The sequence below is a fragment of the Sceloporus occidentalis genome, unplaced genomic scaffold (genome assembly GCF_023333645.1).
Source record: "Sceloporus occidentalis isolate IW3139 unplaced genomic scaffold, rSceOcc1.0.p SCAF_65, whole genome shotgun sequence".
Classification (NCBI taxonomy): Eukaryota; Metazoa; Chordata; class Lepidosauria; order Squamata; family Phrynosomatidae; genus Sceloporus; species Sceloporus occidentalis.
Genome location: NW_028317045.1, coordinates 3,837,360 through 3,852,533, shown reverse-complemented (window position 1 = coordinate 3,852,533; position 15,174 = coordinate 3,837,360). Strand labels below are relative to the sequence as shown.

The 15,174-nt window shown below is 39.2% G+C and overlaps 1 protein-coding gene across 1 annotated transcript in view; it reads left to right on the top strand.

The window, feature by feature from the left end:
- The window catches only part of LOC149286976 (bifunctional 3'-5' exonuclease/ATP-dependent helicase WRN-like), a 48,746-nt gene extending 38,275 nt beyond the window's left edge, over positions 1–10,471 (top strand). Inside the window, exons 26-32 of the mRNA XM_089493579.1 lie at positions 1,640–1,752; positions 2,787–2,901; positions 3,744–3,872; positions 5,878–6,040; positions 8,470–8,678; positions 9,525–9,683; positions 10,349–10,471. Coding sequence (XP_089349705.1) covers positions 1,640–1,752; positions 2,787–2,901; positions 3,744–3,872; positions 5,878–6,040; positions 8,470–8,678; positions 9,525–9,683; positions 10,349–10,471 — 1,011 coding nt within the window. The remainder of the gene's footprint in view (positions 1–1,639; positions 1,753–2,786; positions 2,902–3,743; positions 3,873–5,877; positions 6,041–8,469; positions 8,679–9,524; positions 9,684–10,348) is intronic.
- The last annotated feature ends 4,703 nt before the right edge of the window (positions 10,472–15,174 follow it).

Below are 15,174 nucleotides of genomic sequence, written 5' to 3'. Positions count from 1 at the left end.
TTGTACTATAAGAAGTTTGGAAATACCCCTGGCATCTTCTTAAAGCAACTGCGGGTATGCAGTCGGTAGTTCAGTAGGCTGTTGTTAGGGCTGCCATCAGAAATCTTGGTGCCCTGTACAAACTTAAAGCCTGGGCCCTAATGCTCCTCCCATGATACTGCCCCAGGTCTGTCCCATTGTCCCACCCTTCGATCCACCCCTTTTCCATATGAGTCTCTCATATGCACACCTTCTGAGAGCAAGGGTGAGCTTGGGTTAGTGACACCTCGGAGTGGTCTAACTTTTGCCCTCTGATAACAAGCATACATAACACCCCAATGCCATGTAACGTGTATGCAGAAGTCCAAAACCCTGAAGCAGAGATAGGACCAAATGGCAGGTCCACAAAACAGGAACTGAGGTAACCAGGTTGTCAGGACAAAATCAAGATGGGTGCAGAGGCAGGGGTTGCGCTGGGTCAGAACCAAACTTGATGCAACAAAACCAAATTGTGGAGCAAGCACAATTATAGACTAGACTAGGTCATGATACCAAAAAGACAGGTGCCTAACTGGATCAGGAACTATAAGCAAGGTCAAAAGAATAGCCGTTTGAAATACCTTGAATCACCAATGCAGCAGATAATACTAGGACCTCTACACCAACCAAAGGCAGTGTGCAGAATGAACATCCAGTATTGTATGGGGCACTTCTGGGTCAATCGGGAAGCAGCGTAATATAATAGGCTCTGCGACGGCATTCGAGTGCACGTCATCTTCTTCCTATCATGTGAACGCCCACTGTGAGTAAGGCCTGAAAACCAAATACTAACAGACACACAGTAGTGCTGTCACCACACACACATATATATCGATAGATAGATATAAAATGTATACACTGACTCTAACACACACTGATTCTAGCACTATACACACACTATTAACAGTACAGTGCACAAACACATTACTTCCCCTCCCTCCTTAATTCATGGAGACCTGGCTCATTTGCAGCTCGTGTTCTGCAAGCGAGCTGCTGCATCACCTACTCTCTACTACTACTACAGGGTCACATAATCCACTTTACGTGACCCTGCAGTACCAGACCCCCCCCCCTACAATGATGGTGGCCGTCGCTCCAGTCACTCACACTGTGCTGCTATGAGTATCTGCAAGATGATTTTACAAGTAAATGGCTTCTCAAGAAGATCACATCTAAAGACACAGTCTACTGTCCCAAACAGCTTCCTCAAATCTGAATGCATATTAATGTACTTTGTCAGTACCTATATGCGTTCTTTACTTTGTGGGGCTCGTGCATGAGCCAGAGCTGGAGATGGCTGAAGGTGTGTGTGTGTAGTCTGTCTTACCTGTTCATAGCCCTTACACAACAAAATATATTATTAAAAGGGAAGATCTTTTAGATCTCTATAATAATAAAAAAAAACAAAAACGAGATTTTACCACGTACCACGTAACCATGAAGGTTATTTGATGCCATTGCAAATACACATTGACCAACTTAATCAAATTATTTCTTGTGAGGGGAAGAATTGAACTAGATATGGCTACTGAATTAAACATTAAAATTGGTGGTTATCAGATATGTTTTCCATAGGTTTAATTCATGTTTTTTGTTTTTTTATCCCTTTTGTTTGACAAAGACTTCCCTGTATGGCAAGCTGGTTGCTGCTAGACAGAAAATTGCTAGCGAGAAAGATATACCCCCTGCAGTGCTGGCTACCAACAAAGTACTGGTGGACATGGCTAAATTGAGGTAAGTCCTGTTTAGTTTCTTTATCAAAAGACATAAATGACTAATGTAGGCTTGTTTCAACTTGTATTGGGTTTTACCTATGGGCATGAAGTGATTTTTTTTTTTATTTTTTTTTTTTTACTAAACTGGGAGTTTACAGGTGGGTTGCACATCTCAACTCACTGATATCACTGTGCAATATGCAGGTAAAACGACACTGTATCCTCTATCCTCTTCGCAGATATGCATGAGTATTCTTCAATTTTTGTTACATTATTGCTCGCCTTTGGTGGAACCTAATTGGCTTTGTCGCCCTTTGGTGAGAAGGAGAGGAATGGGATCATAATAACAATGCTTGTTTGCCACATATATTGCTTGAAGAAAATACACCCTTTTAACAAAACATTGACACTAACAGCAGGGTGTAGCTAGTTTCAATATGCATAATTAGTAACTCACATTTTATCATAAAACAAAACATTTAACCTTCAGTGAAGAAATGTAATTTTGAAAAAGGCATGCCCTTTTCTCATAATAAAGTTGTAATTTTAGTAACTGTTTAGCTTTAGAACATACTGTTACTAAAATGCTCCTGACTTTTGCTTGCTGACAATGTATCTATTTTAATGAATTGCTGCAAAGCCTTCATTGTGGAACAGTTTCCAGTGGAACCTTCTGCTGATTTGTCAACATTTCGCACCCATATCTGGGAACTCTCAGGGTTTGATCTTGAGTCTGAGCTTTTTGTCCCGATGTCAAGGACATATTCTCAGGGTCACACAGTCTGGAGATGGTGAACAAATGTGGCCGATCGGGCTATTGAGGGTTAATACTTCAAGATTCACAGGGTCAGCTTATTTAGATTTAGATGTGGATGTGTACAGTGATGTAACTGGCTGCAAGAAGTAGCGTTTGTGTCTTCCATATTATCGATACTGGTAAGCTGCTGGTATTTGACACAGATCCCTGGTAAACTATTACAATATGCTATACGAAGACTTACTGGTGCCTGCTAATAATTTTTGTTGTTAATAACATATTATTGTCTTTTGTAGGCCAACCACTGTAGACAATATAAAAAAGCTTGATGGTGTGTCAGAGGCAAAAGCCACAATGTTGGCACCCCTTGTTGCCACCGTCATGGAGTTTTGCCTTGCTCACGGTTTACAGGTGAGTTTTTATTACTTGTTGATACAGAGCCACAAGACTTGAGCCTCGTTTTAAACAGACCTGAAAAGACATTTAAATCCCAGCTAAGAGCTTGTGACTTGTTCTGCATGGCGTATTTGGTGTCATCACAAACTGTGGGTTGCTTGTTCCATTTTAAATAAGGGCTTTATGAGGTTTATGTAATCTTAGTACATAATGTACATAGTGGTTACATATAAACGTAGAACTTGATGTAGAGACCCAGACCCTAATCAGCCCTTGGTCTTGTGTTTATATTAATGATAGCTTTATGCCTATCCAATGCAACTCTCATTGTATTAGTCTCTACCACTTCTGATGGGAGGCAGTTAAGTTTATCCACCACTCTGTCTGTAAGAAGTAAACGTTTCTTAAATTACATGTAAACCTCTGACCCTCCAGTTTTCGACAATGGTATCTTGTGCTAATATTTCTCCAATGAAATAAACTTCCCTGTTGTACTTTGTTCCTGTCTTATGCACCCCATTTAACACTCCCCCCCCCCCCCTCCCCACCGGTGCTTCTGACTCCCTGGTGTGTAGTCGGGGCAGGGGGTAGACGTCTACGCAATTTGCGTGCGCAACTTCCGCTGCAGCCGGAAGGTGGTGGTGTTAGCAGCGGGAGTTGTCTGCGTCCATCACGCAGACTTTCCCCGACTGTCAGAGAGGAGAGATCCCTGCAGCGGTGCAGGGAATTCTCTCTGACAGCCGGAGGGTATATGCTTTTGCTTTAAGAAGCATAAACAAAATGTGCGGGATTTTTCCTGCTATGAATAAATGGCGATATTGCAGGTTCTAAGATATTCACTTTAATATCCATTTCAGACAGATGCGCTTTCCAGTTCCAGCCCAAAATCCGCTAATACACCAGTTAAGAGAGTCTCTGTTTCTATCTCTTTACCCGAATCCCAGCGAGTTACTTATTCAATGTTCCAAGAACAGCATTTATCTATGGTAAGTGTTCAGACATATCTTGACTACCACTATTCCTACACTGTATATGTAATATTATATATATACTGTCGCAATTAAAAATGTTCAACCCCATTGCAAATTTATTGTCTAAATTTACAGACTTTCAGCTGTTTGCAATGAACAAATTAAACAAAAGCAATTGAAATAGTCATTATAAGTTCAACTAAAATTGCAACTTATAATTACATTACATTTATTTTTAAAGCGCCAGCAGATTCCGCAGCGCTGTTACAGTCAGAATAATTTCACATACAAAAACACAAAATAACAAAAATAAATAAATACAAGCTGGTGCAAAAGAGAAGAGGGCCCTGCTTTTGTGAGCTTACAATCTAGTTGGTGGTTGAGGGGGAAGTGAGACGATAGGAGAGGACTGCTTGTATGGGGATGAGTTGATCTGGTTCTGATGATGTGTTGAAGCTGTTGATTGTTCAAATGGCTTGATTATGATGATGGTTGGGGGGTACTGGGAAGGAATGTTGTACGCTTCCCTGAACAGGTGGGTTTTCAGAGAGGTTTTGAAAGTTGCGTATGAGGCAGAAAGTCTGACGGAATGGGGAAGGGAATTCCACCGGAGGGGTGGACTTCTCTGGTCTCAAAATGATTCAACCTCCTGAATAGAATCCCCTCACAACAGCCCAAATATGCAACTAATCAAGGGCTTCATTAGTTGCACTAGGTGTGCTTGAGCTGGAACACATGAAATACCTGAACTGCCTAGGGATTTGAGTGTCACATTGGACTGCATGCTAGAAATATGGCAAAAGAATGGTCCAAAAAGTTATGAGAAGAGATCCTTGCCTTTCACAAACAAGGAACAGGATACAAAAAAGATAGTAAAGGCACTGAAGCATAGTTAAAAGTTAATGGAACATTGGTTACACTATCCGGACGGGGCAGAAAGAAAACAAGCCTTCTGGCTTGTCTGGTGTTTGTAAATCAGTGTTTAGCAATGCTTCTATTACCCCATTGAAGTATCAGGAAATCCTAGGAGAAAAGGTCATGCCGTCTGTGAGGAACCTGAAGCTTGGGCATCATAGGACCTTTAAACCGGACAATGATCTCAAGCATACTTCAAATTCCACCAACACTTTTTTGCAGTAGAACTCCTGGAAGATTCTACAGTGGTCATCACAGTAACCTGACGTGAACCCCATAGAAAATCTCTGGTCGGATTTCAAGAAGGCAGTTACTGAACTGGAGGCCGGTGCTCATGAGGAATGGGCTAAGATTCCTCAGGAACGCTGCCAGAAGCTGAAGTGTCTGACTATATATCTTGTCTGCAACAAGTCATAAAAGCAAAAGGGTGCTCTACTAAGTACTAAAGATACTTGCCATGAAGGGGTTGAATAATTTTTAGACTGGAGAAGTCATAAATTGCATTTTTAGTTGAATTTGGGGAAACCACTTGAAGCATTTGTTTTGTTGAGTTATTTCAATTGCTTTTGTTTGATTTGTTCATTGCCAACAGCTGAAAGTCTGTACATTTTTACAATAAACCTGATTTGCAGTGGGGTTTGAATAATTTTTATAGGAACTATATATGTTCTAATGGATCCTAGGGTTTCTCAATCAGTAATGTTTCAAAATTCCTGTGCACTGCGTGTTTGGATTCTTCTCAATCTCTGGTAATCTGGTTTCATTTTAACTATACTTTTCTCCTTCTTAATCTCTCATAATACTTTAACCTCTCTGTGTCAGAACTTTTACACCCTAGAGACAGTGGCATCTAAAATAATTTTGTTTGTCCTATATAATTTGATATATCTGAGTTTTTAATGTTTTAAGAGCACTAAAGCACTGCATTCTTAATTACAATACCTGTAGTCAGCCATGATGGATCATCCGAGATCTCAGCAAGCTTTTGCATAGACCCTCTAGAAACTTGGATTGTCTAAAATGAATTCAACATAAACTCTGTTTGAACTCCTATTCAACCTGAAGTTGTAACAAATATATATATATATATATTTTTTCTTTGCAGCGAACAATTGCAGATTCACGTAGTCTAAGTATAGCTGCAGTAGGTATGCATTTATGCCAGGCATTGAAAGCAGGTTACCCAGTGAATGTGCAGCGGGCTGGCCTGACTTCCACTATACAAGACACCATTAGTAACGTTATCAAAAAGCCGCCTATTAATTCAGGTAAGATTTGCAATTGCTCTACAGAGGTGACGACATTGTTGATCACAGAACATAGAGTGCTCTTACATTTTAAATATTCTAACAATTGTTTTCATTTTGTTGTATGAGTCTGTTTTTAATACAAGACAGCTATGGCATGAAGTAACTGCGGTTGGAAGGGCAAACGAGCCCGCCTCTCTAGGGGGCCCGGGCGACCCTTGCGACCACTTCCGCACAGTCCTGCAGCTTACCTCTGTGTTGCTCGCGCACTCTCTTGTACCATCTAGTGGAAGCAGGAATGCAGCAGGTCACGTTATGCAACCCTGCTGCGCTCCTGAGTGTAAAAGAGAAGTTGCACACACAATGTGTGAACGTCAGAGAATTCTGCAGTTGGGGTAAGGTGGTGTGAGAAGCAGTGTAAATGAATGTGTTAATGAGTGAATGAATATATATGTATAAGTTTCTGATAGCATGTGTAAGGGGGGTGGTATATATATATATAATATATTTACTCACAAAGTCCAATGCACACCATGTCCTGATGTGCTGACCATCCTTTGAGAGTGATATATAGATATATATAGATATATACCTTTATAATGCATTCTAAAATTGGAAAAAGGTAAATTCTCTGCAAATCAGTTATTAGTGAATACACACCTTTGATACATTATTTCCTTTCTAAAAGCATTAAGAGATCCTTCGCTGGGAAACTGAGCAACAAATCCATCACTGCAGTGCCTCATTCAATTCCACTAATTAAAAATTCAAATTAAAGGTCTTTGCAAGTACTTTATTCCCTTAAAACCTTGATGAAGTTCCATGCTGTCATGAAAACGTGCCAGAAATCACATCGGCAAGTAACACCCAGATTAATTTACCAATGTGCACTCAGGACACACCACTACTCGACGGGCAGCTTTGCATGTAATTAAAAAAAAAAAAAAAAAAACACAATAACCTGCTTCCACAAAATGAAGGCGATAGGAATTGTGGCACACAAAAAAAGGTCCACCAGAAAGACAAGAGGCAGGCATACAAGGGATGTCTGGTGCCTTCTGGGGGGCAGGTAAACACAAGTGGCCTGTGGCCCCTCTGTAACTCACATACCCACTGTCACACATGCTCTCATATTTATGCAAATTTACACACTAACATACATATACATTTATGCTCGCATACACTTACAAATTCATGATCACACACAAACAATTTCATGCTTTTACCACGTTATATGACCCCGCTACATTTCTGCTTCCCTGGGCTGGCCCAACATTGTTCATAGGTCAGACCGACCCTTTGTGAAGACATTTGGAATGGCTTGGGGAACAATTGCTTCATGCCCCTGCCATCCCTGTTTTTTTTATTTTTCTAACCTGTGTTTGTACAGTGTATTATGTCTGACCCTTGTGCTGTTATGCAATGCAATGAGTGTCTCATGTAGTGACTATAGAATAACCTATACATGTTGGGTATTTCTGTAATCTAGAGGGGCAGCTGGTATACATTTTGGTGATTTTTTTCAGCAGTTATGTCTGGAAGGGAATGCCAGATCGCACATTTGAGCATTTCTTTTTGCTTGCAAATGCAGTCATATCATGCTGTGGTAGACAAAAGCATGACATCCTGTGTAGAAAACAAATGGGACAAGTACAACAATACAACCTCAAGTGTTAATAAAATGGCATCTAGTCATTTTCTGTTGTTGTACGTGATATCTGCCATTTTTCTGTCATGATTCAGACTGGTCCTTTACCATAAATATGTGGGATAGGCAGCACAGGGAAACTGCATGACTCAGTTTACAGTAGGATCCCAATCCAGTCTTTGTAAGTCTATGGCTGATTGGTGTACATAAGATGCAGAAATTTGCCTAAAAAAAGCAATTGTAAACTAATTTGCCTAAGTAGGCTGTATAATAATGAATTTATATGCTAACGACATTCAATGCTGTTTTCTGTGATAACAGGAGCATTTTTAAGTGTATTTACGGTTTTATCAGATATATTAATAGATAATCATTACTTTCTAAATTTAAATGTTGACTCAGAGATATGTATTTACATTAGCATAGTTTATTAATAAACTCATGCCTCTTCTAACATAGTCTGAGGCTTAATGAGCCATGTTTGGAACCTGCTGGGGATTTCTCTTGCCTGGCATGGCAATAGTTAATATAGGAGAGCACAACATTATTGTAAAAGAAATAAACCAAAATAAGCTTTTTCAGCAGTACTAATTGTGTATTACAGACTTTATTGCTTGTTTAGTTGCTGGCACTTCTTTGTATTTTAATTAAACTGTGTTAAATTAATTTATATGTTTTGGTTTTTGTGGAGATTTGTATACCTGATGATGTATACTAGAATAGATTCTTAATAGAATGTGGTTCACTTGACTGGTCATGGTTTGTTCATTTGCCAGTAATTGTTTTTTATTTCTGTTTAAAGATCTGTCTAGTTTTACATCAATTCGGGAGCAGGTTCCTCCTTCCATTGATAGCTACCTCATCCGAATGGCAATTGCTCTACTGGAAAAGGAGCCCAGCAAGGAGAGAGAGGGTCAAAAAGCGGTCTCAAGCACAAGCCTACCGATTACCACAGAACAGCCAAAACCCGAGTTGATGAAGGGCACATCCGTTACCTGGATAGACAAAAAGGTTAGAAACTATATCAGAGTATTAGCCTTCAGTTACCTATTCAGCGGTTCTGCCTGCTTTGTCTGTATTGTAAAGGAAAATGTGTCTGTGAGTAGTTAAACATTGTGGGATTTCCACAACTGGAGAGTTCTCTGTTGGCTACTTTGCAATATGCTGTATTATGACTGCTATGTTCATCATTCTTAAATGGATTCATGCAGTGAGCTAGGTAGAGAAAAAGGCTGTACTGCCAAACAGCTCTTTTCAGCAAAATCATTGCTCGTGCTTAGTGCAGGTATCTCTGGGGATAGGTAGCTGTACAGTTTGGCTTCCGATATAGTTTAATGCTGCAACCCTGCATGTGCAAGAGTTGCCTAGAGGCTAAATACATATAGCTGAGGGGTAAAGAAAATGGCAAAATGGATTGTACAGACCCCCCCTCCCCCCAGTGCATTTGCAAGGGGAGTGCCACAGAAATTCAAAGGGAACATGCAGCTTGATCACACGCATCAAGGGACATATGATGGCTCTTTTTTCCCTTTAATTGCACTAGCATGCTAAAGAAATACACTTTTCTAAAGCCTTCTTTTTATGCTTATCCACAAATGGTTAACACATAAAAATGTCGGGAAAAAAGTTTGAGACACCCTATTTTATTTATTGCTTTGCAGGCATGTGTAATTTAAGGAGTATTTCATTATGGAAGTTGGGTTGTACAGCTGAATTGTAATAATAAGGGTAATGCATAGGATATTTCAATGTATGTTGAATAATGTCAAATAAATTAAGGATACTGTTCTTTGTCACTGTTCAGTTCATTGCATGTATCACAAAAAGCATTGTCTCTGTTCTTTTTAATCTATTTAGAAATCAATGGAAACACTTAAATCGAATTTGCAGCAGCCTGCAATAACTCAATCAGAACCGTCAAAACCTCCAAATGTAGCTCCGATCAAACTGGCATCATGGAACCAGCCCACGCTGGATGCAGAAACAGAGGAACTGTTCTCAGAATCTCAGTTACAGGTAAAATCCTTCAGCAACTGCCATAAGGCACCAGAATATACTGAAGACAGAATGTGTGTGTGTATTTACACTTTTTAATGTAATGTGGAAGTTGAACATCCATAGTGCATGAATGGAGAGTTTATTCCAATTTGTATTGCAATATGAGAAAGTTTTACATTGCTGAGAGGGTGTTAGCTAATAGGGACACCCTACCATCCGAAATGGTAGAGGGTTTAGTAAGGTAATTTAAACATGCATAGGCGTATAGTTTTTCTGAACCTAAGACAATACCAAGGAATAGTTAAGGTCTGAGTCTCTACTAGAGGGGGCAATTTTGATCTCATGGGCAGGTGTTAGGTGACATTTCTGAAATATGCTAATTAAATGCTTGGGAAGTAATGAAACAACTCTGCTTTTTAAATTCTATTGTGCAGGCCATCAGAAATCGCCACATTAGGCATTTGTACCTGCTAGAACGGCTCTAAACATACGTTACGCCAGCGTATACTATTTAACACCAAACAATTTAAAATAGTTCCGTGATATAAGTGAATGCCCATGAAAAAGGGGCAATTAAATCCCACTTAACATTTCTCATCATTATATAGTATATGTACATCATTTTTTTTCTTCAAGGTATCACAGTATATGTTTGTTTTCATTTTTTGAAACTGTTATTTCAGAGCAGTGCAACCACCCCAAAGAGGAAATTACCTGAATGGTTTGGATCTCGAGGAGCAAATTCCGCCTCATCTAATGTGACCAAGAAAGTCAAAGTTGAGAAGAAAAAGGGTCTCTTTGGGTGATATTGCCCAAATGACGGTTATATATAAAGTTGGCAAATGACACTGTTACTGCGTGTATGTGTGTGTATATAATATATATATACATATGTCAGTAATATTTGGAATCTTGGACCAGCTATGTCGTTGCAAACCCTGCTACATAGTTGTTCTAAAAAGCCATGATGGCAGTTATTTGCATTACTATTGCTGATATATAAAAGATTCCTAGCATCAAGCAATGATTGAGGCAAAGAATGCATCTTATTATACAGCAATACTGGTTTAAGTGTTCTGTATGCTCCTTGTAACTTCTGCAGAGGGTATAAACAAGTGTGTAACACAAACCTGCTCAACCAAAATATGAAAGGACATTGTATGTACCATGTGATGTGCATCCGTTTTCTTAATCATGCACACATTCTGGCCCAGTCGTGTTTTTCCATATCACGGTTTTCCTCCTGTTTGCAAATAAAACACCACATGTATTTCCTTTGAAACGTCTTCAGAAAAATGCACCTTCTTTATCATTATCAGTAACATAAAAACCTTGCAGGAACATCTTAATTATTTATCCTTAAAACTAAAGGTCTTTTACCGAGAGACCTCACATTTCCTGTTTGATAGACTCGCAGCATATCCCAATTGTCAATTGTCAATTCTTTGTCATTACATTGAAAATAGCTTCTTCTTCTTCTTCAAAAAAAAAAAAAGTTTGATGTGCTAAAGTGTGTTTAAAAATTAAGCACTATTGATAGTTACTGATGGCAATATTTTGGACCAATATATAGTGATGTATCATATTTGCTATGGAGCTCTGTAAATATTTGTCACGTTTTTGTCTGACATTTGAAAAACGAATGCAGTAATTTTCCAATCTTTTGTCAAGTATTTGTAAAAAAATAAATTAGTTTAAATTGTAAAAAAGATGTTCCCTTAAATTATTATGCAATAATTTTAACAGCAAAAAGTATGCGAAATACACATCTGCTTTGATTTACACGAAGCGTTACACCACGTTAAGTCACAGAGCTGGGTCACCAAGTGCTGAGGCATAAACTGTGCAGTGGGAGCTTCATGGAGTGGGTTTCTATGGCTGAGCAGCTGCATGCAAGCATCACATCGCCAAGGACAATGCCAAGTGTCGGATCGAGTCGTGTAAACCACGTTGTCACTGGACTGAAATGTATTCTGTGGAGTAACAAGTCATGCTTCTCTGGCAGTCTGATGGGTGAGTATGGGTTTGGCATATGCCATGAAAACGTTACCTGCCTGACTGCATTGTGCCGACTGTGAAGTTTGGTGGAGAAGGAATAATGGTATGGGGTTCTTTTTGGGGGGGGTTCCAATGGTGTTTGGACCCCTTACTTTCAGTAAAAGGAAATCGTAATGCTTCAGCATACCAAGACATTTTTGACAATACTATACTTCCAACTTTGTGGGAACCATTTAGGGAAAGGCCTTTTATATTTCAGCATGACTGCCCCAGTGGAGAAAGCAAGGTCTATAAAGACATGGTTGGGGTTTAGAACTTGAGAACACAGAGCCCTGACCTCAGCCCCATCGGACACCATTGGGATGAACTTGGACAGAGATTGCGAGCCAGGTCTTCTCCAACATCATAGCTTGACCTCTCAAATACTCTACTGGATGAATGGGCCAAAATTCCCACAGAAACACTCCAAAATCTTGTGCAAAGCCTTGCCAGAAGAGTATAAACTGTTAAAGCTGCAAGGGGGGGGGGGGGACTACATATTAATGTAAATGAAGCCCAGATTTCTAATCACAATGAGATTAGTAGAATATTTTTAAAAAAAATAAAAAAATGACAAATAAAAATGGCTACAAAATAATAATGTGGTAACATTCAAAAATAGTTATGCAGTGATGTCACCATGTCAAAATGTAAAAAAAAAAGTCCACAAATATATATATATATATATATATATATATATATATATATATATATATATATATATATATAAAAAAAGTTTATTGTTAGGAACAAGTGCTAAAGTTACCGCTGCATCTTCCCAAAAATCCTAACATGGTGTCAGCGTTTCCATCTCTCCTATTAGCTGCTTTGGCCTACTTGCATGGTTTTCCTCTTATTGCCTCTGAACCCTGTTAACCTTGGCTTTAGGTTGTGGCTATAAATGCTGAGCTGCTTCAGTAGCTGATTGCCCCTTTTTGTGGTTTTTAGACGTGATTAGCGCACTTCTGATTTTTGACTACTGATTCCTGTGTATGACCTGGCCTGGCTAAGGTTCCTGTTTTCTGACTTCTGATCCTTGCCTTTTGCTGAATACAATTCCTCTCTTGTTCCTGACCTCAGCGTGTACGACTACCTCTTCTGGATTCAGCCCTAGGCTAGTTCTACGTTTGTTTTGGGATTTTGTTTTGTTTATACGTCATTTGTCATTAATTATTTTAATAAAGGTATGTTAACTAGTATTTCTGCTTCCGTCCTGATTCTTGGTACCTTGAGACATGGAAAGAGAATACTAGCATTTCAAATAGCCAAGTGGCGTCTACTTTAAAAAAAAAAATGTAGCCTTTTAGCCCACAAATAACCAGATAAATCCATGCATGGGTGATATCGCAGCACTCAAGAGATGTTGCTGAACACATATTGGAGTGTTTGACGGTGACCATACCTGGGTCACTGTCAAACACGCCTACCCGGCGCCTTCCCTTGCGGGACGTGGCCGGGACTGTCCACAGACTTCGGTGGGAGTTCCCGCTAATGTCAGCGGGAAACACCCTAATTTAAAGGGCAAATGGGCGGGGAGCGGGGCATGTCAAGACCCCGCTCCTGCAACCCAGAGGATTCGGGTGTTGACCCGGAGAGTTTCCAGGTATGACAGTGACATACACCAGGAACTGTAAATTCACACCTGAAGTACAATTTGTGTGATAAAAAACACAAAAAATACTACCACAAATTTTGACAAAGGCTGGTGGTAAAATAAGTGCATGCAAAGGGTTAAAATACCGCCATTTTTTATACCCTGGGGTATCTAGTTTTCAGAAATATATACTTTGATAGGGTAAATTGAACTGACCGGCTTCAAAGAGGTCCCAAATAGGACATGGTGGCAGAAGGACCATATGTCAAAGTTCCAAGTTAAAAAAATGCACACTTCCCAAATGTGGCGTTTTACCTCCCAAACCCCTACATGGGCAGTATCGCTGTACTCAGGAGATGTTGCTGAACATATATTAGGGTGTTGTTTGATAGTGACATATACCATGAGCTGTAAATTCAAGCCTAATCTAGAATGTGTGTGGGGGAAAAAAAACACAAAAAATACTACTGCAAACTTTGATGAAGGCTGGTGGTAAAATCTGTGCACGGAAAGGCCCTGGGGTGTATAGTTTTTAAAAATATATGGTTTGATGGAGTAAATAGAATTAGCCGGCTTCAATGATGGCCCATTTAGGACATGGTGGCAGAAGGACCATATGTCAAAGGTCCAAGTTGATAAATGCGCACTTCCCAAACAACCCAACAAACCCATGCTTAGGGGGTATCACTGTACTCAGGAGATTTTGTTGCTTAACACATACTGGGGTGGTGTTTGGCAGTGGCATATACCAGGAGCTGTAAATTCACACCTGAAGTTAAATGTGTGTGATAAAAAAAACGATAAATTACTACCACAAAGTTTGACAAAGGGTGGTCGCAGAATTAGTGCATGGAATGGGTTAAAATACCACCCTTTGAAATACCTTGGAGTGTCTATATGGTTTGATGGGGGTAAAATGCATTGTCCAGCTTCAAAGATGTCCCAAATAGCACATGCAGCAGAATGACCAAAAAAGGGTTTAGAAATAGCAAAACGCTACTTGTACTTATTGCCCTATAACTTGCACAAAAACAAAAAATAGTAGAATATATTTAGCAGTTTTTTCCCATTAGCTTTTGTAGATGAGTAAAAGATTTGTCAAATAAAAGTTAGAAAAGGTGCTTTTTTCACTTTTTCATCATATATATATATATATATATAATATATATATATATTTGTTTTTGGGTTTTTTTTTATAGGAAGTTAGACGATATGATCAACAAAATGGGATCTGAAGAAAGCTCTTCCTGAAAAAACAATATATAACTTGTGTGGGTACACTAAATAGAGGAGAAAATGACCGCTTAACAAGAGTACCGCAAAAGTGTTAAAACATCCTTGGTCATGAAGGGTATGGGGGAAAAAAACAGCCTGGTCCTTAAGGGGTTAAAGTACTCACAGAGTACTTTAATATGCACTTGTCTATAGTACTGGTCTCAGGGATATTAGACAGTTCCTTCAATTTTATAAACAGCTACAAATGTATTTTTTTTAGTAAACCCGTGCCACCAAATAACATCTGAAATAAGTGTCTTTTCTTTGGCCACGTTAGGAGGTATGTCTAAGTGTTTTAAGTGCCACTTAGGCATTCAGTACCTTGAACTGTTTGGGCCCAGCAACTTAACAGGTTCCTTTGACACATCAGCATATCATCCTTCTTAGGGTGTCTCCATGTAACCACACATAGCTTTAGTGCGTAATTGCATAACCGTGGTAACAGGAACTCAATCTATTTGTGTTGAAAAGTGAAATTAATGTACTTTACTTTTTGACACATACTCTCAAGTGCAAATTATATCTTACCAGCTTTTGCCTTATAATCATTTAACTTAAAAAAGCTTGTGAAGAAAAGGGACATAATAAATCTTTTGGCTCTAA